General features: G+C 38.5%; 1 protein-coding gene across 1 annotated transcript in view; it reads left to right on the top strand.

The window, feature by feature from the left end:
* The window catches only part of CATSPERE (catsper channel auxiliary subunit epsilon), a 253,986-nt gene that overhangs the window by 193,914 nt on the left and 33,877 nt on the right, over positions 1 to 26,195 (top strand). Inside the window, exons 12-17 of the mRNA XM_046678004.1 lie at positions 6,514 to 6,572; positions 8,604 to 8,679; positions 12,238 to 12,290; positions 14,356 to 14,406; positions 14,814 to 14,847; positions 14,916 to 14,995. Of these exons, the coding sequence (XP_046533960.1) occupies positions 6,514 to 6,572; positions 8,604 to 8,679; positions 12,238 to 12,290; positions 14,356 to 14,406; positions 14,814 to 14,847; positions 14,916 to 14,995 (353 nt within the window). The remainder of the gene's footprint in view (positions 1 to 6,513; positions 6,573 to 8,603; positions 8,680 to 12,237; positions 12,291 to 14,355; positions 14,407 to 14,813; positions 14,848 to 14,915; positions 14,996 to 26,195) is intronic.

Genomic DNA, 26,195 nt, shown 5'->3' with positions numbered 1-26,195 from the left:
CACAAAACAGATTTCAAGATAAGGCAGGTAAAGAGAGACATAGACAATACGTAATGATCAAAGGGACACTTCATCAAGAAGAAATAACTCATATAAATATCTATGCACCCAACACAGGAGCACCAAAGTTCATAAAACAACTATTAACAAACCTAAAAGAAGATATCAAAAATAACACAATAATAGTAGGGGACCTCAACACCCCACTCACATCAATGGACAGATCATCCAGACAGAAAAATCAACAAGGACACAGTGGAGCTAAATGAAAAGCTAACATAGTTGGACTTAATAGCCATACATAGAACACTTCACCCAAAAACAGCAGAATACACATTCTTCTCAAGCGCGCATGGGACATTATCAAAGATAGACCATAAATTGGGAAACAAGGCAAGCCTCTACAAATTTGAAAAAATTGAAATAATAACAAGCATCTTCTCTGATCATAACGCTATAAAGCTAGAAATTAATTACAAGAAAAAAGCTGAGAAAGGCACAAAGATGTGGAGACTAAACAATGTGCTATTGAACAAGCAATGGATCATTGAAGAAATTAAAGAAGAAATCAAAAAATACCTGGAGACAAATGAAAATGATAACATGCCATACCAACTCATATGGGATTCAGCAAAAGCTGTATTAAGAGGAAAATTCATCGCAATACAGGCACATCTTAACAAACAAGAAAAATCCCAAATCAGCAATCTTAAACTACACCTAAGTGAATTAGAGAAAGAAGAACAAACAAAGCCCAAAGTCAACAGAAGGAGAGAAATAAAAATCAGAGCAGAAATAAATGCTATTGAAACAAAAAAGGCAGTAGAAAGGATGAATGAAACAAAGAGCTGGTTCTTTGACAAGATAAATAAAATTGATAAACCCCTAGCCAGACTTACAAAGAAAAAAGGGAGAAAGCTCAAATAAACAAAATAAGAAATGAAAGAGGAGAAATAACAACAGACTCCGCAGAAACACAATGGATTATAAGAGAATACTATGAAAAATTATATGCCAACAAAATGGATAATCTAGAGGAAATGGATAAATTCTTCGATTTCTACAATCTCCCAAAGCTTACTCAAGAAGAGGCAGACAATTTGAACAGGCCAATCACAAGAAAAGAGATTGAAACAGCCATCAAAAGCATCCCAAAGAATAAAACCCCAGGACCAGATGGTTTTCCTGAGGATTCTACCAAACTTTCAGAGAGGATTTAATACCTATCCTTTTCAAGCTATTCCAAAAAATTAGGGAGGATAGAACACTACCTAACACATTCTACAAGGCCAACATCACACTGATACCAAAGCCTGACAAGGACAGCACAAAAAAGGAGAACTACAGGCCAATATTGCTATGAATATAGATGCAAAAATTCTCAACAAAATTTTGGCAACCTGAATTCAGCAATTCATCAAAAGGATCATACATCATGATCAAGTGGGATTCATACCAGGGGCACAGGGATGGTTCAACATGCACAAATCAATCAATGTGATACACCACATGAACAAATTGAGGAATAAAAATCACATGATCATCTCAATAGATGCAGAGAAAGCATTTGACAATATCCAACAGCCATTTATGATACAAACTCTGAAAAAAATGGGGATGGAAGGGAATTACCTCAACATAACAAAGGCCATATATGACAAACCCACAGCCAACATCATACTCAATGGGCAAAAACTGAGCGCCATCCCCCTGGAAACAGGAATGAGACAAGGATGCCCTCTATCACCACTCTTATTTAACATAGTACTGGAGGTTTTGGCCAGAGCAATTAGGCAAGAGAAAGGAATAAAAGGAATCCAAATAGGGAGGGAAGAAGTGAAACTCTCGCTGTTTGCAGACAACATGATCTTATATATAGAAAACCCCAAAGAATCCATTGGAAAACTTAGAAATAATCAACAACTACAGCAAAGTTGCAGGATATAAGATCAATTTACATAAATCAGTAACATTTCTATACTCTAATAATGAACTAACAGAAAAAGAACTCTAGAACATAATACCATTCACAATCAAACAAAAAGAATAAAATACCTCGGGGTGAATTTAACTAAGGAAGCAAAAGATCTATATGACAAAAGCTACAAGGCTTTTCTAAAAGAAATGGATGACAACACAAAGAGATGGAAAGACATTCCAAGTACTTGGATTGGAAAAATAAACATAGTTAAAATGTCCATTCTACCTAAAGCAATCTACAGATTCAACGCCATCCCAATCAGAATCCCAATGACATTCTTTACAGAATTAGAACAAAGAGTCCTAAAATTCATATGAGGCAACAAAAGACCCCAAATTGCTAAAGCAATCCTGAGGGAAAAAAAACACAGCTGGAGGCATCACAATCCCTGACTTCAAAACATACTACAAAGCTACATTAATCCAAACAGCATGATACTGGAACAAAAACAGGTGCACAGATCAATGGAACAGAATTGAAAGCCCAGAAATAAAACCACATATCTATGGACAGCTTATCTTCAACAAAGGAGCTGAGGGCATACAATGGAGAAAAGAACGTCTTTTCAACAAATGGTGCTGGGAAAACTGGAAAGCCACATGTAAAAGAATGAAAATTGACCATTCTTTTTCACCATTTGCCAAAATAAACTCAAAATGGATTAAAGACCTAAAGGTAAGACCTGAAACCATAAGGCTTCTAGAAGAAAATGTAGGCACTCTTTGACATCAGTATTAAAAGGACCTTTTTGGACACCATGTCTTCTCAGACAAGGGAAACAATGGAAAGAACAAACAAATGGGACTTCATTAGACTGAAAAGCTTCTTCAAGACAAAGGAAGACAGGATTGAAACAAAAAAAAACCCACTAACTGGAGAAAATATTTGCACGTCATACATCCCACAAAGGGTTAATATCCGTAATATATAAAGAACTCACACAACAACAAAAAGTCAAACAACCTGATCAAAAAATGGGCAGGAGACATGAATAGACGTTTCTCCAAAGAAGATATACGGATGGCCAATAGGCACATGAAAAGATGTTCATCATCACTGATCATCAGGGAAATGTAAATCAAAACTACACTAAGATATCACCTTACACCCATTAGAATGACAAAAATAACCAAAACAAATAGTAACAAATGTTCGAGAGGTTGTGGAGAAAAAGGAACTCTCATACACTGTTGGTGGGGATGCAAACTGGTGCAGCCACTATGGAAAACAGTATGGAGATTTCTCAAAAAATTAAAAATAGAACTACCATACGATCCAGCTATCCCACTACTGGGTATCCATCCAAAGAGCTTGAAGTCAGAAATTCCAAAAGTCTCATGCACCCCAATGTTCATTGCAGCATTATTTACAATAGCCAAGATGTGGAAGCAACGTAAGTGCCCATCAACCGATGACTGGATACAGAAGATGTGGTATATATATACAATGAAATACTACTCAGCTGTAAACAAAGAACAAAATCGTCCCATTTGCAGCAATGTGGATGGACCTCGAGGGAATTATGTTAAGTGAAATAAGCCAGATAGAGAAGGACAATCTCTGTATGACTCCACTCATATGAGGAATTTAAAAATGCAGACAAAGCAAACAGATTAGTGGCCACCAGGGGAAAGGTGGGGTGGGGGGTGGGCACAAAGGGTGAAGGGGCACACTTACAAGACGACTGACAAATAATAAGGTACAACTGAAATTTCACAAGATTGTAACTTATTAAGTCAATAAAAATTTTAAAAAACAAAAACTTTGGTAAAATGGGATAGATCTCAAAATGTAGTAGATGTTATTACAGCACACTTTGTTGTTATAGACCTACCAATAAGACAGAATTCAAATAACATCCCTCAAGAAACAAACAAAGCAACAACAAACCTATATAGAGCAAATATGTGATAAAATAATGTCAGCCTTTAACGCAGATGCTAATTCTGTCTTTTGACTTCAGAATTATTTAAAAAAGAAAAACTGGTCTGACACTTTCTGCTTTCATTTCGTATTGGACTTGATAAAGTGCCTTGCATGGACTCTGGCTGGAGGATGTTCATATGTATGACATCTATTTTCACATATATGTCTCTCCAGCAGTATGACCATTATGATGTGGCTGGCCTGAGCATTACTCAGTACTGTGCATTTTGCATACATCCTGCTCTAGAATTTAGTAAAATATTAATGTGTTTCCTTTTTAAAGCACACAACAGCTTTCTGTACTTTCCAACCATCAGCCCTTACAGGTCATCTTGAATAAACATACTTTCCCAGCATAAAAAAAAATACAATCCCATTTACAATTGCAACAAAAAGAATAAAATACCTAGGAATAAACTTAACCAAAGAGGTGAAAGATCTGTACACTGAAAACTATAAAACATTGTGGAAATAAATCGAACAAGACCCAAAGAAATGGAAAGATATTCTGTGCTCCTGGATTGGAAGAATTAACATAGTTAAAATGTCAATACTTCCTAAAGCAATCAATCAACGCAATCCCTATCAAAGTTCAAACAACATTTTTCACAGAAATAGAACAAAGAATCCTAAAATTTATATGGAACAACAAAAGACCCTGAATAGCCAAAGGATTCCTGAGAAAAAAGAACAAAGCTGGAGGTATCACACCCCTGATTTCAAAATATACCACAAAGCCATAGTAACCAAAAAAGCGTGGTACTGGCACAAAAACAGACACACAGATCAATGGAACAGAATTGAGAGCCCAGAAATAAACCCACACATTTATGGACAGCTAATATTCAACAAGGGTGCCAAGAGCATATGATGGAGAAAGGAGAGTCTCTTCAATAAATGGTGTTGGGAAGACTGGACAGCCACATGCAAAAGAACGAAAGTAGACCATTCCCTTACACCATGCAGAAAAATCAACTCAAAATGGATTAAAGACTTGAATCTAAGACCAGAAACCATGAACCTTCTAGAAGAAAACATACGCAGTACGCTCTTTGACATTGGTCTTAGCAGCATATTTTCAAGTACCAAGTCTCACCGGGCAAGGAAAACTAAAGAGAAAATGAACAAATGGGACTACATCAAACTAAAAAGTTTCTGCACAGCAAAGGAAACCATCAACAAAACGAAAAGACAACCTAACAATTGGGACAAGCTATTTGAAAACCATATATCAGATAAAGGGTTAATATCCAAAATATACAAAGAACTCATACAGCTCAACAAAAAAAACCCCAACAACCCAATTAAAAAATGGGAAAAAGATCTGAACAAAGATTTCTCCAAAGAAGATATAGGGATGGCCAAAAGGCGTATGAAAAGATGCTCAACATCATTAGCTATCAGGGAAATGCAAATCAAAACTACAATGAGGTATCACCTCACTCTGGTCAGAATGGCTATAATCAACAAGACAGGAAATAACAAATGTTGGAGAGGATGTGGAGAGAAGGGAACCCTTGTACACTGCTGGTGGGAGTGCAAATTGGTGCAGCCACTATGGAAAGCAGTATGGAGTATCCTCAGAAAATTGAGACTAGATGTACCATATGATCCAGCTATCCTACTGCTGGGTATTTATCCAAAGAACTTTAAAACTCAAAGGCATAAAGATACATGCACCCCTGTGTTCACTGCAGCATTATACACAATAGCCAAGACTTGGAAGCAACCTAGGTGCCCATCAAGGGACGAATGGATAAAGAAGATGTGGTATATATACACAGTGGAATACTACTCAGCCATAAGAAATGATGAAATCTGGCCATTTGTGACAACATGGATGGTCCTTAAGGGTATTTATGCTGAGTGAAACAAGTCAGAGGGAGAAATTCAAATACAGTATCATCTCACTCATATGTAGAAGATAAAAACAACAACAAACAAACACACAGCAACGGACATTGGATTGGTGGTTACCATAGAGGAAGGGAGGGGAGGGCCAAAGGGGTGATTAGGCACACATGTGAGGTGATGGACTATAATTAGTTTTTGGGAGGGGAAGATGATGTAATCTACACAGAATTCGAAATATATTACGATGTACATCTGAAAGCTATATAATGTTATAATCCAATGTTACTGCAATTAATAAAAAAATAAAAAATATTTTCTCATAGTCTCAAAAATTACAGACAATAGATATCTGTAATAATTTAAAACCTCAAAGAAGAAATAAAAAGGTCCAGAGACAAAGGTTATTAGAAAACAGAGGAAAATGAAAAGTTTGCTATCCTCAGCATATAAATGAAAAATAAAAATAAGAATATAACAATAGCAAAAGTCAAATGAGGGAAAAGAGAGAAGTAATATAAATAAAAGGACTATGATAATATAAAATTAAAAGGAAAAATAACAAAAATGTAACAAAGTAAATCTAATGTATACATAATTGGAATTTCTGAGATAGAAAAGAAAAGAAATTGGAAAAAATCCTAAATATATTATTTTTCTTACCTAAACAAAGATTTAAATCTGTTTTGAAAGTATCCTTCAACCTTATTCCCAGTTTTCCTGCTTTACATGAACTTTTCAATTTTCTTTTTCAGACAGTAACATTTTCTCAGAATGTAAATTATGAAGCAGTTGATGATTACTTCAAGTTGCAGTTAAGTATGACTTTTAAAAGATCTTACTCAATATTAAGTATGCTATTCAGGCCATTGATTTGCAGGTATTCTTTTATTTAAATGACCTCATATCCTTTTAAATATCCAGATTTCTAATTCCTTTAAATGTATGGATAGATCTGAAATTAGTATTCTGTATAAAAATGTAGAATACTTCTTGTAATTAAACGGAAGCATGATCTATCTGAAGGTTCCCATTCATCCAATTGAAGATGCAAAAAATGGGCTCACTCTTAACACTTTTGGAGCAAGGTTTATCAGTAATTCCCATTTTAAAGTCCCTATATACTATCCTTAAGCAAAAACTAGAGCTCTAATATCCCAGGAAGTCTTTAACAATGAGTAGAATCAGAAAACACCACCTTTGATTCTTGGAAGAAGGCAGCAGCTAAGCACTTAGTTTCTGCAGGAAGACAACCAACCTTGGAGTACGTCTTACGGCATTTATACGGTTACCATCATGTCCTCACTCAATATGTTTTCTGGAAAAAGAGCATTGTTTTCCTAGGAAAAAAATCCATTTTTCTTTAGTGTCCTGCTACTCCAAGTAAGTTTGAGTACCCAGTGTTTTCTAGGCGTTCCAAACACCCGGTGAACAAGAAAGGCATAGAGCTGTTGTCCTGGGCACATGTCTAGCAGGAGAAAGCGAACAGCAAGTAAGCAAATAACCCCGAAAAGTGCATGAAGAAAATAAAACAGAGTGAAGTGGTAGAGAGTGACCAGGGACAAAATGCTACTTTAGACACACAAGCCAAGAGAGGCTCAATTCACCCCTTTCCCCCTCACCCACCCACTTCTCTCTTGATTCTTCTAACACTGTGGGTTTCTTTAGGTGCTTTTGGTTTTGTGGATATGTGCTCAGAATTCCGTTGCTATAGAATACACATCGAATTGTCCAGGATACTTTAGGTCAGGCTGAGACTGGAGAAAAAACACCAAAAGCTTTGAAATCAGCCATGGTAGGAAAAAAAAATCTACCTATAAGAAAAATCAAGTAGAAAATTGAAGATGAAAATTTAGTGTCCCTCACAGATCTATACTATATTACCAAATTTATCAAAGATTCCATCAAACAGAAAAAAAGCCATAACTGGTATAATTATAATTTCAAATTATAAAAAATAATTTGTAATTATTATTTCAAAGGTGTTAAGTGAGAAAAAATGTATCAGAATTGACAAAATATGGTAATGATTAAAAAATATAAAAATATGCTATTTGTATCGCTTACTTGTTACATTTTATATCTAATATAGGATAGGTAAATATTAAAATGTAACAAACACTGGGAGAAAAAGGACATTTGTTTGTGGTTAGTTTGTTTGTTTCTTACCAGTTTTTTCAAAAAGTAAAAGCCTTAGTAGGGGCAGGGTGTGAATAAAGCTTTCCAAATTTCTTCTGTGACTTTTGAGTCCTCCCATTTTGCCTGAGAACAGAATGATTCATGTGTACTTCATAATCTAGAGGGCACTGAGTCTGTCTCCCTTTTGATGCCAGTCAGATGATATTATGCAACATAATGTGATTCAGAAAACTGCTTTCATAACTTACTCTTTATTGTTCCAAAAGTGTTGTCAATAGGAGGGAAAAATCTGTAGAGGCTAGAGAAGGAACTGATGCTGTGACCTTGGCCTTGTAATACCATTGGGAAGCAGGACAAGACGTCAGCACAGAGCCCTCTCCTCTGGAGACCAAGGGCGTTAATGAAATAGGGGGGTTGAAATGCTGATAGATGCTCGCTTCTATTTCCCATTGTGCCAACCCCATGCTGGCCACAATATGGAATATCATGAAGTGGGAGTGACTTCAAGGTAAGACCTCCCACACAGCTGCCTTAGCAGAAAGCAGCAAGCAGTCACCACCACCACCACCACCCTCCAGGCCTCTGGGATTCCTCATGGGGGTTCAATCACATCGTGTCCATGGCACTTTTCCTCTGCTCTACAGAAAGACAGTCATGCCTTCCTCCCTTGTGTTCTATAATCACCTGTATATGTTGTTTCTCCTAGACACCAGAACACCGGTCTTCTGCTTGTTCAGATTAGGCCTAGTGAATATGCAAGAACATGTCCAAGATCCCAAAATGTAAGTGACATGAGTAGAGGATCAAAACATTTACTTCAATAATGCATAGGTGGTAAGCTAAATAATAGACACTACCTCCATATGACACCACACCCCGACGCTTAGCAGTGTTTTGTAATGTTTCACTGTGGGGATAGCATTATTTTACTTTGGAAACAGAAGATTAGATTTCTGCCTTCCACGAGTTTACTATCCAAAGTGTGAAATATAAACATATACAAAAATGTAAAATTATTAGTTTTTGAGAATAAACAAAACTGTGTAAGGGAAAACTGAAATTAATGAGAAAAACTAAAGTTGGATATGGTTTGTCTGAGAAGACTGCCAGACATGTCCATATTATCCTGCATTTATTTATTCAGAAAATTTGATCATTTCTTCACTCAAAAAAATGTGTTGCATGCTCACTATGATTCTATGTGTCAGCCTGTGTGCCAGGTAATGAGAGTTACAAAGATGAAAAGACAGAGTCCCTTCCCCAGGGATAAACAGAAGCCAGCCTAACAGACCATGGGAAACACAGTTATGAAAGAGCCCAGAGGAAAGAGTGAGCAGTTTTGATTGATGGGGGTAAGGTGAAAAGACAGTGATGTATAAAATGACTGCTGAAGAGTAAGCAGAAGTTGAGCAGGCAGATGCAAAGGGAATTCTAGGAAGAGACGTGCAAAAGCGCAGCAATGTGAAATAGCAATGGGACGTTCAGGTAACCGTGGGTGTTATGAAATTAAACACAAATTCTTCACCACCACCACCTCTTTGAGTCTTTGTTCCACACTGAGGGATGCCTCCTCTCGTTACTCCTTCACAGCCTAACAAACATTCAATAAACATATATTGAGCACCTGCTGTACACCAGGCATAACGCAATGAGGAATACCTACGTGAAGAATTCAAAGTCAAACGAGACATTGTCCCTGACATTCAGGACCCCAGCATAAGGAACCTGTTCCTACTGGGCAAGATTCCAAGAATTTAGAGGGAGCCCTGAAACGAGGCAGACGTGCTCCATCCTTGAGCGCTGCTGACACACATCTCTTCCCCAGGAAATTGCCTGCAGGTGCATACCAACCACTGCCCTGGTGCATACCAGGACACCCGTCCAGCTTAATCTGCTGAGGAAGCAAGAAACAGCAACCTAGCGAGTTCCTGCCCCATCCTTGGTCTGTGTTTTCTATCTATATGAGATATTCCGTACAGGATGCCTTCTTGAGTCACCATAGTTTCCTCCATCACTTTCCCTGTCTTATCAATAGATTTGTTAGGGATCCCTATTCACCCTATCCTGCCCAGCCCTGAGTTCACATGCAAGCTCTACCCCTTACTGGCTTGGGCAAGCTACCAAACACTCTCAGTCTCAGCTGCCTCCTTCATCAAAGGGGAAATGTGGCATCTATCTCACGGTATTTATTCACTCTGTTGAGAGTACTAAATGAGATTACTTACATAAAGTGCCCAGAACAGTGCATGTCACAGAGTAATCACCTAACATTACTGTTTTCTTCCTTCCCTTTCCTCCTTGGCACACCCCAAGACATGGACAGTTCAAATCTAGCCGCCACCTGTGTCCATTGCAGGTAGCTTGTATTGACCCGTTCACTGAAACAGAATGGAGAAATATGCAATAGCCCTTTAGGCAACAGGAAAATGTGGCCTTGTGGAGGTAGTGTCCTCTAGCTATTCAAGAAAATCAAAACCTTAATACAAGTACAAGGTATGCTCACAACCAGAGGGACCTTTCTTTGTTCTCCTACACCGACCAGTAAGCAAGACATCAGCCTCCCAGATAAACATTATAGAGACACAGGGCCCAGCTCTCTGCTATCATGGAACCAAGACCCCCAGAATTCTCCAGTTGGATGAAGTTAGGCCCTTGCTAAAACCTGCTGGACCAAATGGACCAGGGACTGAGCCCCTTTCCCCCTCACCCACCTCTCTCTTGATTCTTCTAACATTGTGGGTTTCTTTAGATATTTTTGGCATCTTATTATTTTTATTTTTGACATCTTTCTCACTTAGTCTTCACAGCCTGCAGCAGAGTAGCAAATAGAATAGGCAGCTCCAACAGGGCTGCATCTCAGTTTTTAACCATGCACCAAGAACCGGAATGCAATGAGGCCACGCTAGAAGGCCAGTACCTAGAGGGCCTTAGCAATTCCTTCCAAGGTGAATTTTCCCAGGGAGAGAGGACTACAATCTGTCCAATGCACTATTTACCAACGTTTCTGTGTTGAAGGCCTTTAGAATTCTTGTTTCAGTTCAATTGTTCTGTCTAATTAGAGGGAATATGCTGTGTCTGATTCTGAGTCCTGCCCTGTTTCTGCACTTCAGAGAACAGTATTAAATAAAGAAAACCAATGCACTCATTGTTTTTATTTGGGCTATATGTCAGAATTTCTCTATTTAGGTGTCCAGTCTTGGGGAAAATGTGTCAGCCCTATAGCAGTGGGTACCCTAGAAAACAGGCTTATTCATGGTTCCCACACTCTGTACTCACACTGCTGTTTATATTCTTAATCATTGCCATGATTGTTGATTCTGAGGCTAGGGGTGATTTCTATCAACTAGGACCCAGAAGAGAAGGTATGTTATGCATAAGATCATCAAGTGATGATGGGACCTGACTATGAAAGATTTGAGGATCTCAGTCAATCACTTTATGTTATATGGATAATTTAGTAAAGATAAATGGCTGGCCCATGTTTCTGAACACATTTGATGGGAAAACAAAGATTTAGTGATAATAGACAGCAAGGACTGTGGGTAGCATGGCTGAGAGAACAAATAATGTCCTGTGGGTGAGATTAGGTGGTTCAGGAAATAAAATCCGTGAACTCCTGCTGTGGAGCATGCCTTTCAAGTGAAGCCTGAAAGGTCTTGGTTTAATAGGGACAACTCTTTAAATCCATCAAACTTGGCTGGACATCATTTTCTATCCCCACCCTCCTGATCCCCAAGTCCTTCTTTAGAGAAGAGAGTATTAGAGTTTTTTCAGATTCACCTTGCGGAAATATGCAACATACAGGACATGTTTAAGACAGTATGCAAGTGTCTATACCCCACCTATAAAGCCTGGGGTTGGGGGGAGACAGCAGTGAGTAAGGTGTCCTGGAGCCAGGTAGAAATGGAAGTAGTCATCTAAGTCAAGGAAGAACCAGGACTCTGGTTTAAAAAGTCAAATCAATAGCTAGATATATGATAGAAACCTGCCACTCGAGTCAGATGCATGCTGGAAGTTCAGAGTTAATAGTCATGGTTGTAGAAGTGCTGAAAGCAGTGAAAGATGAGATTGGATCAGTTCTCTGAGATACTGATGTAAGAAAGCAGAGGACCAAACTTTGGACCTTGCGAGCACTAAGGGCTGAAGGAAGAAAGAAAGAGAAAAAGTGATCACAGGAGAAGGAAGAAAACAGCACAGAGCAGTACAACAAAACGCCACATTTAAAAGGTTCTTACTTCAAATGTAATCATATAGAAATATAATTGCTTGCAGCTGTAGCAATATTTTAGATCATGTGAATTATAACAACTTAACTCACCACCCAAATTGGTTCCTTTTAGGTGTTCCAAGTAGCTGTTGGCTGTGATGGTAATAAATTCATTGCTGTTAAAGGGCAAGTATATTTGCACTTGACCTGTATTACTCCTTACATTTTAAAACGAATGGTGAACTAAATGGTAATTACTAGTAATAACATTAGCCTAATGACTGACATGTCCATATGAAATCCAAAATTGAATTGACATTGGTGTCCAAAAATTGAATTGACAATTTGTCCAAATCAAATTTGTTTGAACTTCTCACCAAGTCAAATATTACACTTGAATCATACTAAAAAGGAAAAAGAATTAACCTCTTTCTCTATTACCAGCATTTTCTCCACCTTCTCTTTAACAAGGTAGTGTCCATCTTCACCATTACCTTAGCTCTTCAGTCTACAGCTCACATCCAGAGAAAGGAGAGGGAGAAACACTTACCTCTGTTTTCCATCCTACTCAAACCAGTTATAATTTCTTTTCTGTCAGAAAATTGCTTACATTCACATCAGAGAAGCCTCATTTCCTGTACCATATTCTATGGGAAACTTTTTTATAGCAAACCTAACAGAACCACCAGTGTTTCATCCAGAGAATCCCACGGTGTGACTTTTAATGATCCTACCATGATTTACAACAAAGCACACTGGATTTTGTCTCATCCACTTGCCACAGCTCTCTTCCTTCTATGTGGGAGAGAATCGAGGTCAGCATACTCAAATCTGTTTAACTGAGGTGAATTGGATGACGGAGACAAGCACTGTATCGCGATTCGTTTCCTGTGGTTAGGAGTGGGGTGAGAGTGGGGGAACATTGACTCATCTATTTATGAAAGGACTTGTTCTCATCCGAAACAGATGTCTACTCATCTGTCATGCTAATAGCCTTTTGAGTACTGAATTGTAATAATCAGTAGCTGGATTGATAATTAAATATTCCCCTCTCATTCAGCAAGGAATTTGCATTTCCCATAATTCCTTTTCAAGGAATCACAAAGGCTAACATTTTTACAGCCTATAGCATTCTATTTCTGCAATGGCCTACATCCTTGCTCTTTAGAGTACAGTCTATGGACCAGCACTCGCATCCCCCAGGAACTTTTAGAAATGCAAGCTCTCAAGCCTCGTCCTACACCTGCTGAGTCAGAATCTCTATTTTAACAAAATTTTTAAGAGATTAGTAGAAGCATTAAAATTTGAGAATAACTGCTAAGCAACGTATTACCATCAATTCCCAGTACCACTGCATGCAGGTTTCCTTCTTCAGTGAGACGCCAAGCAGCTTGAATCAATCTGTTTCTGGCAGGGTCTAGACAGCAATTATCAAGGTTGATTGCTCATCAGAATCATCTGGGGAGCATGTTTAAAAAACATAGATTTCAGGACCTTACTTCAGGCCTTCTGGTCAATGACCCACTGCTCTGGAACCCTAAAAACTGCCCTAATATCTTATATTCAGGTTGTGGTGGACCTAAGGTTTTCACAGTCACCAAAGGACACCTATAGGGTCCAAGTTACTTCTGACAGGAGAGTTGTCAATGAAGGAGGGCATCTCTTGAGGTCTAATTTGGGTTCAGGGTGAGAGGCGGTCTAGACTTCCAATATCTATCTAAATACAGTGGTGACTAGGGTTCCTTCTGAGTTACACTAGAAGCAGCCAGAAAAAAATGGTTGAATGAATAATTTAACTTACTAAAACTCTATCATTTCATAGACGTGATAGCCTTATGTCTGCATGAACCCTAACCAGAAATTATGTGAATCCTCAAAGTAGCTGCTTATCTGCACAACTGAGTACCTAGACAATTAGAAATCCATGTTTTAAAAAAGTTTATAAGGAATAAAACAGTCCAAAAAGCTTTGTCTTCATTTTGATAGATATTCTGTGAATTTTTCACATGTATCAAATATAAAAGGTAAATCAGTAGATTATAAATTCTGGTGTCTTCAGAAACAGCTGTGAAGCTGATCTTTAAAAATAGAGATGCTAGAGTCAAACACCAACCTCAGAGATTCTAATTCAATATATGATGATTCTGTGATACTCTCGAGTCTGAGAATCACTGAGTCAAATGGTTAAATGTCTGTGCAATTATATAAGGAATGATGCTATTACAGCTTCATTATGTTTTATTTTTTGTAGATTTAATAAAAAAGAATGTCTTCAGCATGACTTTATTTACATTATCGAAAAGTAAGAAATATTTTTTAACATAAGCACTGAGTTTTATAATAATGTACTACCAATAATTTAGAATCAGTTAGTATTTACTCCTATTTAACATCAATGTTTTCTAATATATGCATTTATTTCTATAAATTTACCTCTAGTCACTGCTTTTGCTACATCTCACAAGTTTTGATAAGCTGTGTTTTCATTTTCATTTAGTTCAAAATATTTTTAAATTTCTCTTGATTTCTTCTTTGACCCATGTGTTACTTAGAGGTGTGTTGTTTAATCTCCACATATTTGGGGAGTATTTTGTAATTATCATTATCTATTTGACTTTTGTGATACCTCCTTACCCAAACAAAGCAATGGTTTTAATTCTTAAGTTTGAAAAGAGGAAAGATAAGTAACAAAAAATGTCTTTTTTACAGGTCATTTCTGAGGAATCGACCATCTAAAAACTTGGTAAGAAAATTATAATTTTGTCAATCAGCCAAATATAGAAAATAACTAAAGCATTTTTCCTTTTCTAGAGAGTAAGATATAATTGGAAAGAATATGGCTGTCCATTGAGACTTGATTTCAGAGAAAAGTTTCACCCTTTGCTTCAATTGTAAGTATATTCTCACTAAAATTTTCAACTCACTTTGAAAGTTTCAAAGTAAAAATATGAAAAGAAGGCTAATTAATGATTCATTTAATAATAAATATTTTTGAGCACCCAATATATGTGACACTAGGTTTTCAGTACTAGTTACACAGAGTTGGACAACCCACGGTCCCTGCATGTTGAGGGAGGTTACAACTTAGCATCTGAGACCTAAGTGGCTAAGAGAGCTGAGACTCTTCAGGGATGCAAGCAGTCTCTTATGCCGCCCTTTAGAGATCCTCTCCAAATCTCTCTCCAGGCTGTTCCCAGCCACCCCTGCCTGTTTGATAGGAATGACCTTCCTCAGGTGACAAATGACTTTTCTTTCCACAGGCCAGTAATAACTGAAAGCTTACAAGGAAAGAAACTAGATTACAAATAAGGGACAGTACATTGGGGAAATTTCAAAAATAGTATCTCTAACTTAATTCTTATAAACAATATTTTATAATAAAAAATGAATAAAATGCTATGAGGAAGGCTTTTCCAAGTAATTTTGTATTAGTTTGCTTGCCTGTCTGACTTTATTCTTGATTTATGATTATAAAAGTTACACAGCTTGTTAAAAAATTTAAAATATAGAAAAATATGAGATACATGACCCACATTTCTATTGTTTTGCTATTATAAATGAAATTGTGATGAATATCCATTTACATACATGTTTAGACACTTGTCCCGATATGCCATTAGGATAAAGTACTGGGAGTGAAATTCCTATGTATAAAACATCAAAACTTTAGTCACAGATGTCAGTTTTTGGGGCCCTCTTAGGCTGAAGACCACTTCTGAGATTTCACAGGGTGGGCAGGTGTAGAGTAATGAATCAGGTGCTCCAATCTAGTTTTGCCATCAGAGCTCTCCCTATCGGGATCTAGAAGGCCTCTGCCAGCATGTTCTGCCCCCAACTCCTCACCCACGGCCGCTCTCAGATTCTGCGCTGTGCCCTCACCCTCTTACATCATCCTCCCACAACTCTCTGTCATGGGTTCTCTGAGTTATCAGGCTAATTGGCTATCCTCTTTAGTTTCAATCTTCTTCTAGACATCTAATCATGCCACTACTTTTCCCGGGCACCCTTCGCTTCTTCCCCCACTGAGGCCTAGTTTTGTCTTTGTTTATTTTGTTTTTGCTTTATGTAGTGCCTAATCCCCCTGGGGTAAAAAATCTTAATGTTCTTTCCCAGAGAACTGCACTCTTCACTTCAATTCATCATTATTAAACACCAACTTTGTACCAATTACTGTGCTAGGCCCTGGGAATTCAAAGATAAATGAGACAGGATATCCGCTTTGAAAGGCTCAAGAGTCTGATGAATTAGATCGACATCTGAGCTAATAGGCTAAGTGGAATGATAGACAGGAATGGCATGGGTAGTGGTATTGAAACTCAAAAGAAAAGAATCCAACTCAGCTATGGGAGGGAGAGGGGCTCTGGGAAATGTTCCTAGAAAACTTGCATTTGAGTTGAGTCACTGAGTGTTAAAGGATAATGAATATTTACCTGAAGGCAAGGGAGGAAAGGAGAGGAGAAGTGGGGTAGGTAATAGTACGTTCCACTGGGTAAGCCTTTCAAGCAAAAGTAATAGTTTGAGGAAGAAAATTCATAGTTCAAACAGTATAATGTTGTTGGGGCATAAAGTGAGGCATGAAGTGTCAGGAGAAGAGGCTGGGAAACCAGCTAGGTGAAGTCCAGATCATGGAATGCTTTCTGTGCATTCTTATGGTAGAGCATATTTGGTCATGCTCAAATCAAATCAAATATTCACTTTAACTACGCTTCTCTGGGAGATGTGTAGAAGATGAATTTCAGGGAAATGAATCTAAGTAAGGAGACCAGGTAGTAAACTGTATTGATGGTCCAGGGAAGAAAAGACCAAATGGCTGAAATAGCAACAAAAACAAAGAAGAGGAATCATTTGTGAGAGAAATTAGTGATTATAATAGGCAGGGCTTGATAACTGATAGATGTGAGTGGTGAGGGAAAGAGAATGAGCAAAATGAATGTGATGAGTCAAAGATGATATCAATCAGAAGAGAGGTTCCACAAACTTCCACCACCATATCTATTCACCTTCAAGCATCTGTACCCATGAACTTTGTCTGTCTGTCTTCCTATCTTCCTATCACCATAGATGAACTGTATATGTACCTAAGGCCTGTCCCTCCATTTGTGAACTGGATCCCTGCACCCTTTCCAAATTAAGAACATTGCTCCTGGGGACAGCCCGGTGGCACAGCAGTTAAGTTCACACGTCCCACTTCGGTGGCCTAGGGTTCACCAGTTTGGATCCCAGGTGCGGACCTACACACTGCTTATCAAGCCATACTGTGACAGGTGTCCCACATATAAAGTAGAAGAAGATAGGCACAGATGTTAGCTCAGGGCCAATCTCCCTCCACAAAACGAGGAGGATTAGCAGTGGATGTCCGCTCAGGGCTAATCTTACTCAAAAAAAAACAAAACATAAAAAACAAGAACATTGCTCCTGGAGTTCTCCCTTCTCTCCCCAACATCATCAACTTTTCCCTCTCTACTGGATCATCACACAAATATGCAGTGCTTTCCCTCACCAAAACAAAATCCCTCTCTTGACCTGCTGCCCCTTTAGCTACTATCCTCACTGTCACCAATTCCTCTCCTATTCTCTCCCAAATCCCTCTCAGTCAAGGTTGTACCCCCACTACTCCACTGGCACAACTGGCCAGCATGACCAATGGCCTCCATATTGCTAAACCCAATGGTCAATTCTCAGGTCTCACCTTACTTGATCTCATTAACAAGAATTGATGAAGTTGATCATTCCCTCCTACTTGAAATATTTTCTTCATTTGGCTTCCAAGATAACACATTCTCCTACTTTTCCTGCTACGTCACTGGTAGCTCCTCTTTAATTTCTTTCTTTTTTCTTTCTTTCTTTTTTTTTAAGATTGGCACCTGAGCTAACATCTGTTGCCAATCTTTCTTTCTTCTTCTTCTTCTCCCCAAAGTCTGCCAGTACATAGTTGTATATTCTAGTTGTAGGTGCTTCTGGTTGTGGCATGTGGGATGCCGCCTCAGCATGGCCTGATGAGCATTGCCTTGTCTGCACCAGGGATCTGACCAAACCAGTGAAATCCTGGGCCGCTGAAGCGGAGTGTACAAACTTAACCACTCGACCACTGGGTGGCCCCTCTCCTCTTTAATTTCTTAGTTTATCCTTTTCTTCATGACCTCTTAATGCAAGAATGACCCAATGCTTTTTTTTCTTTTCACCACCTCAACTTGCTCTTTTAGTGATGTCACCCAGTCTCGTAGACCTGAATGTCTCAAGATACTGATAAATTCCAAAACTCTATCTCCAGTCTGAATATCTCACCTTGTATTGGTCAAAGATGGTTAGGCTATGCTGCCATAACAAATAAACCCTAATACCTCAGTGCTTAACTCTTTTCCTGTCACAGTCCGAGATATATCATAGCTGTATCATCTGGACGTGGCCTCCTAGGTTACCACTGTGAAAAAAGAAAAGTGGAAGAAGACTGGAGGATTGTGTGGGACGTCTTAAAGGGTCTGCCCTAGAAGTGGTTTACATCACTTCTATCCACATCCTGTTATCTGGAACCTAATGCCACAGCCCCAGTCTAATTCCACAGTGAGTTAGAAAATGTAAACAGGCATAAGGATATTTGGTGAGCACTAACAGTGTCTGCTAAAATTCTGAACTCCAGGCCCACAAATTCACTTAGATGTTGAATAGATATATCACTTTTCCATTTAGATACTAAATAGATGTAGCAAACTTAACCTGTCCAAAACCAAACTCCTGATCTTCCCCTCCAAACCTGCTCCATCAATACCTTTGCCCACTTCGATGATTCCAATCCCATCCTCTGGTTGTTGGGTCAAAACTTTGAACTCACACCTGACTCTTCTTTCTCTTATCCCCTACATTCAATCCATCAGCAAATCCTTTTGGCTCTATCTTCAAAATACATATAGAAGCTGACTGTCACCACTTGAACTGCTACCACCCTGATCTAAGCTATTATTACTCACTTCAATTATTACAATAGCCTTTTTGTTGGTCTCCCTGCTTCCACTCTTGCATTTGTATAGCAGTAATAGTGAATCATTTAAAACAAAGTTAGAGCACATCACTCCTAAGCTCAAACCCATATCACTGAGTAAAAGCCAAGTCCTCACAATGACTTAAAGGGCTCCATGTGATCGCTGTCCCTGTTACCTTTCTCCCGTTGAGCTTCACCTCACTCAATCCACTCTATTCACATGGCCTCCTTGCTGTTCCTCAAGGAAGCCAAGCGTATGCCCACCTCAGGTCCATTGCACTTGCTGTTTTCTGTGCCTGCAGTGCAGTGCCTAGATGTTCATTTAGTTTGTTCTCTCACCTCCTTCAAGTCTTTGTTCAAATGTCACTTTCTCAGTGAGGCCTATGCTGATTGTTGTGTTTAAAATTACAAACTCTCTCTGCACCACTTTCACACCTCACCTGTCTTTTTTGTTCATTTTACTTATTTAGCTTGTTTATTGTCTTTCCTCCTCTACTGTAATGTAAGCTACAGAAAAGAGCTTTTCTTCTGTTTAGTTTGCTGCTATATCTTCCCACATCTAGAACATTGCCTAGCACGTAGTAAGCAACCAATACATATTTGGTGAATGAACTCATGAATTTTATGTTTATGACTTCCCCAACCTGGACAAATAGTAATACCATCCATTATAATAGAAAACAGAAAATAAAGGGTAGGCTTAAGGGAGAAGATCACTAGTTGAGTTTTAGATATCTTGGATTTGAGGAGTCTGTGTAAAATCCAGAAGGAAATTCCAATAAAACGTTAAATTGAAGCATCTGAAGTTCACATAACCTGAGCTAGAGATATATAATTGGAAGTCAATAGCAATTTTGTGATATTAAAAATAGTTATGAGTGATCAGAAAGAGCTATTGGGTATCTGGGAGGTCCAATTGCACCCCTATTCCCTGACCAAATGCATTTTTTAATGAAATCTAGGTATATGTAGTTTATGAGAAAAATTGCCAATAACTGTTAGACCTCAGAAGAATGTTCAGCAAGTTTGCTAAATTCAAAATCAATATACAATAAATAAAAGTCTCTGTACATCAGTAAATGCTAAGTAAACTAGAATAGAATGGAAAAATTATTCCATTCACAATGGAAAAAATGAAATAAAGTAAGAATAGATTTAATAAAAGATGTATAAGACATTTATGGCAAAAATTTTAAAACATTATTAAAAGACATAAAAGAGTACTGTGATAATTAAAGAACAGTATCATATGTTTTGATAGAGAAATGCCATATTATAAATGCATCATTCTCCTCTAATATAGCCATGAATTCAATGCAATTCCAATAAAAAATCCATCAGGGTTTTTGCAGAATTTGGCAAGCAGGTCCTAAATTTTATATAGAAAAGCAATGGCCTGAAAATAGTAAGACAAATATCTTCCATAATTGAAGTTCTAGAAATGGCAAAGTAGCTTTTATTTGACATGCATTCTGCCCAATGACAATTACATACACTCTTGACAAAATGTAATAAATAATTATTTAAATACCTTGGACACCAAAAACTGCAAAAGACATGATCCTTGAAAGGAGAGAAAATTTCTAATTAAGTTTGTCCTCTGATTTCACTTCCCAGTTTTTGGCAGGGTATGAGGGAACAAGGCTTTAACAGAAAGTGGCAGTCCTACTGGACTTAAGAAACAGACATTGACGTTTGGGACTGCCAAAGCAACTGTAAATTTAGATGAAAAATCCTGGAAAGAAGAGATTCATATAAGGGTGCAAGGAAAATGCAGAAAATGTTTTCCTCAAATTCTTGGCTAACTCTTGAACCGTGAATCTGAAGGGAGAGGAAGCACAGATTTCAAGCACTACCTGTTTTGAGAGAAAAAGTGTGGAGTCCAAGTCCCACCAACTTAGAAGGTGTTGAAAAATACCTTAGACTTTCTGTTGAAACCAAAAGGGTGATTTCTGGTAAGTAAGCCAAGGACAAAATGCTATGCCCTAGGATTAAGGGAAAAACTAAAAATTTTAAAATCCCTACAAGTCCTAAAATTAAGACTTAACAGGATGGGAGAGAGCCATCAGTGATTTGTCTTCCTGCCAGAACAAGAACAACAACAAACACTCTTCAGAGGAAAATAACAAAACTCAAAGTTTCAACAATGTATAATTTTAAATTATACAGTACAAAATTAAAAATTAATAGACATCAAAAGAAGCAGGAAAATGATCCATAATCAATAAAAGGCAGTCAATAGCAGCAGACTACAGATGATCCAGACCCTGGCTGGAAGCACTTTAATACAGCGAGTGTAAATGTTAAAAGAGTCACAGGAAAAGTGTAGAGAATGGGTGAACAGATGGGGAATCTCCATGGAGAAATGCTAACTATTGAAAAAAACAAATAAGAATGCTAGAATAAAAAAAAATACAGCACCTGAAATTTAAAAATAAAAATTCATACGATAGACTTAATACCAAATTGTGCTAAACAGATAAAAGGATTAGTGAAACTAAAGATAATTCAGTGGAAATTATCCCAACTGTACCATAGAGAAAAAAAATTTAATTCACTGCTTCAATGACCTGTGGGACAATATCAAGCAGTCTAATGGAAATACAATTGGAGGAGAGAAAAAAACAGGAGAGAAATATTTTTTGAAGAAATATTGACTGAAATTTACCCAAAGTTGGTGAAAAATATTATCCAAGAAGCTCAAAAACATCATTCCTAGGCACAACACAAACAAAATGCTGAAAACTAAAGATAAAGAGAAATCCCTAAAAGCAGCTGGACAGAAAAAAGACATTACAGTCACGGGAATGAAGACAAGAATGACAGCTAACTTTTCATCAGAAACAGTAGAGACCAGGTGACAATAGAACAACATTTTTAAATGTTGAAGGAAAAAAGAACTATCAAGTTAACTATCAACTTAAACATAGAATTACCATCTAATCGAGCAATTCCACTTCTGGGTATACTCTCAAAAGAACTGAAAGTAGAGACTCAAACAGACATTTGTACATCATGTTCACAGCAACATTATTCACAATAGTCAAAATGTGGAAGCCACATAAGTGTCCACTGACAGAAAGATGGATAAACAAAATGTGGTACATACATACAGTGGAATATTACTCAGTTTAAAAAGGAAGGAAATTCTGACACATGCTACGCATGGATGAACCTTGAAGACATTATGCTAGTAAAATGTGCCACTCACAAAAAGACAAATATTGTATGATTCCATTTATATGAGGTAGCCAGAGGAATCAAATTTGTAGACAGAAAGTAGAATGGTGGTTGCCAGGGGCTGGGGGACAAGGGGAATGGGTAGTTACCATTTAATGGGTATAAAGCTTCCATTTTGCAAGATGAAGAGTTATAGAGATGGATGGTGGTAATGATAGCATGACAATGTAATTATGCTTAATGCCACTGAACATTTAAAAATGGTTAAAATGGTAACTTTTATGTTATATATATTTTACAACAATAAAAAAATCTGTAACTAAAAGACATTATAAACAATGCGAAAAAGAAAAGTGGTTGAAATGCTTGTTTATGGTGTCTTTTACCTACAGATTTTTTTAATTACAGTAAAATATGGTGAACATTTGGATGAATACATTGTATACTTAGACAATGGAATAATATACAGCAGTTGAAATGAATGAACTAGGATGCTTGTAAGAGGGAATCAGACGATCAACCATGAGGTTAGGTAGGGAAGGAAGAGAGGTCAGGAGGAAGATGCTGATGGGGAAAACAGAGATCAAGAGACTAGAAATCTCTATGGATCCACCTCAAAACCCAACAATGAGTGGGAAAAAAAGTTGCTGGAAGAAACTTACAATATGAGATCACATATCTATATTTTCAAATCCATAGAGGAACACCATATATGATTTATGTACAAGTACAGTATAAAGCCTGGATGGAAATGACATACAACAATTTTCACTTTATTCTCTGTGTTTTTCTACATATTTGAAATATTTCCTAATTAAAATAAAATAAGCTATAGTAGCAAGATCCATGAAGAAAACTGGGGAAGAGGATCAAAGGCCCAGGTGGAAAGGTTGAAAGGGGAAGAACACTTTATCCTCTGAGACTCAGGTGAAGGAGTAAAAATGAATGAATGTGAGTGTATGTGATGTGGAAATAGCAATGCAGGATTGAAAAAGGTCATGTCTCATAGCCTCAATTTACTTACATGAAGTAGGAAGGAGGGCCATCTGTAAACTGAGAGAAGGGAAAGGTTGAGGAGGGACTTTGAGGAGGATGTCTGAGGTCACTGAGGGTAACGTGAGAGAGCCCAGCTAAGGACCGGTAAAAAGATTACTGGACAACACAAAGGCACACTTGAGGTAAGATACTGTGAGTGGGTCAAATCCCCACAGATGCTGACTTTCTGGAGTTGTGTGTGCATGAATGAAGAAGGCATGTTGCAACATCCAAGGTTTGGGTTTGATGTTGAATGCAAGGGGAATAGTTGAGTATATCTAGGATGCTAGTGAAAGAGGGGTCAGATGATCAACCATGAGATTGGGCTGAGTAGGGAAGGAAGAAAGGCTAGGAGGAAACTGCAGTGTAGTCAGAAAGCAGGGAGCAATCAGTGGACAAAGAGTCTCTAGGAGGTCAAGAGACAGAGGAGAAGACATGTGAAAGATGGAAGAGGCTGGGGTCAAAGAGTAGACTGCTGTGGCAGCACTTTTTCCAGAAGTAACTTATTTGTATCTCTGCTACCAGGAATCACTTGATAAAGTTTGTTGCCTCCAATTCTTTGAGGATAATCAACCAAATATTAGAGGCTAACTACAGAAGGACAGTCAGATCAATAAGGTTCAGTGCCCAGTTCAATTGAATTATAGCAATACATAGTTGATAACTGGGTATTCAATTAAGTATTTATCAGAGGGAATTTGGGTGCTAGCTAATTAAGCTCCGAGAAACAGGCAGACAGGGCGGGCACTAGGAAATTAGTCTAGGTCTCTAGATTACAATATATGCATTACCTTTATAGAGGGTGGCTCAGGAAGAAGGGTGGGCAGAATTTTACAGACAAAAGGACAATAACAGACTCACCATCAAACACTAATAAGAATGAAGCAAGTATGATCAGCTGGGAGTATAAGTCACACCAGCTGCCTCTTTGCTTTCTCAACTCGCATGACAACCCATCCCAAACTTGAATTTGGTGCCACAGAAGCAACCCCAGAGGAAACAGTGAGACATAATGGCTCTACTATGACGCAGGGAGTTCAGGAACAGGGATTATGGGTGTTTTAGGGGTACTCAGCATTTGCTGTAATCAGATAGGGTAAGACACACAGACATGGAAATGACTGTCATGAAGGAAGAAGTTTATTATGCGTACAGATCCCTAGAAACAGTAAGCACAGCATGCCATGCAGGGCCACATGGAGAAGCACCAGGGTCAGTCAGGAGGCAGAGGGAGGGGGGAAAATGAGGCAAGAGGCTTTATTGCATTTTCTGCAGGAAGGAATGGATAAGGCAGGATAAGCAGGCTTAGAATGGCCATTTTGAATAATCTCAGTGGGCTCTGGGCATAAGAGCTGTCCCTACTTGTCTAGTCCCTGGCTCTGAGTGATTAGGGCAGGTGGATAGTGGCCGAGGTTGTGAGAGCTCATAAAGGGGGTGGTTGGGGGTATGGGCTCTGGATTGGTTGGCTCACATGAAAGGCACTCCTGGGATAGTTGTTTACTGTCTCCAGGAATTAATTAACGCTGGGAGGGGCAGTCCCTCCAGGATAAGCAAGGCCTCAGATATTAAAGCATCACAATTCAGAAACTAACTGCCATGGGGGGAGGTTACAAACTGTAGGGTAGTTGCCAACTGGAGACATTTCTGAATTTCTTAAGTTTAATTAGTATTATATCTTACATTAAGAAAAATAAGCCATGTTTACACAGGCAACTATTTTTGTCCCATATTCTCAATGAATTAAATACAACATTATCAAAGATTATTATTAACCCAGAAAGTGTGAGTCATGCAATTTATCCTAATTGCCAGTAGATGACACTGTAGCTTACTGCTTTTATGAGTGTCAAAAGACAGCAGCTCAGAGTTCAATTAAGATCTTTTTTATTAAAATGTATGGCCTTGGAACTAGTTCTTAATAATTCAAGAATCTGATGGCTTTCAGAAGATGCAATCAAACATGCTGCACCTTCCAAAGCTCCTAGAATTAGAGCTTTGCTGAAGCTCTAAAGCTGCGTACAAAATGGTGTGTGTGCCCACACAACATATGCATTTTCCCGTGGGGAGGGTCCGGAGATCTCATGAGAGCTTAGAGTTCTCTATGACCCTCCTCCCATGCCAAGAAAGAAGTCAAACACCAGTATTCCAATCCCTAGTTAGTCACACCTGAGTTCATCTCCTTCTGATTTCTAAAACCTAATTAAGATGGAAATAAAATAGCTTCTCAGATACCACTTTCTGACACTTAAAAATTTTCTGCTGGAGTGACGTCAGCAGCATGGCAGAGTGAGCTTTCCTGGTGATCTCCACCATACAATGAAAAAGACATTCCTACTCCAACAGAGGACATCCACACAACACAAAAGACATCTGAGAGACCCATGCAGCCATATGACAGAGGGCAGAGAGGCTGGAGCTCCCCTCGGAGGAGGTGGAATGGGGTAAGAGAAAACTCCACTCCCTCCCCTAAAGACTATGATCTGGGACAGCAGGTGGCCTCCAAGAGGGAAGGCAGGAAGGAGGGGACACTCATTAGCAGGAACATCAAGGATCCCTGAGGGCCCTTGCAGCCTATGGGAAAGCCCCTACCAAGGTGAAAAATAACACAGGGGTGACCTCATCAAGCCAACACCCCAGGAGAGCAGATAGGGAGAGCAGAGAAAGAAAACTCCAAGAGCACACAGAAGAAAGCACCCCTCCCCTCACCCACCCAGCGCTGGCTCCAGTGCCAGGGATCTTGGTGGAATGCAGAGGGCTCAGAATACGCAGCTCTTGAACCCTACTCAGTGGTGATATGTGGTAACTGTGACCAAATAATACCACGATGCACAAAAACAGAGCCATGCCCTCTAGCAGTATCAAAAATTATATTAAATCTCCACACCAGAGAGAAAATGACA

Source organism: Equus quagga, chromosome 12, assembly GCF_021613505.1.
Source record: "Equus quagga isolate Etosha38 chromosome 12, UCLA_HA_Equagga_1.0, whole genome shotgun sequence".
In the NCBI taxonomy this organism is placed as follows: Eukaryota; Metazoa; Chordata; class Mammalia; order Perissodactyla; family Equidae; genus Equus; species Equus quagga.
Note: the sequence above shows the minus strand (reverse complement) of the source record. Positions and strands in the feature narration are given on the sequence as shown.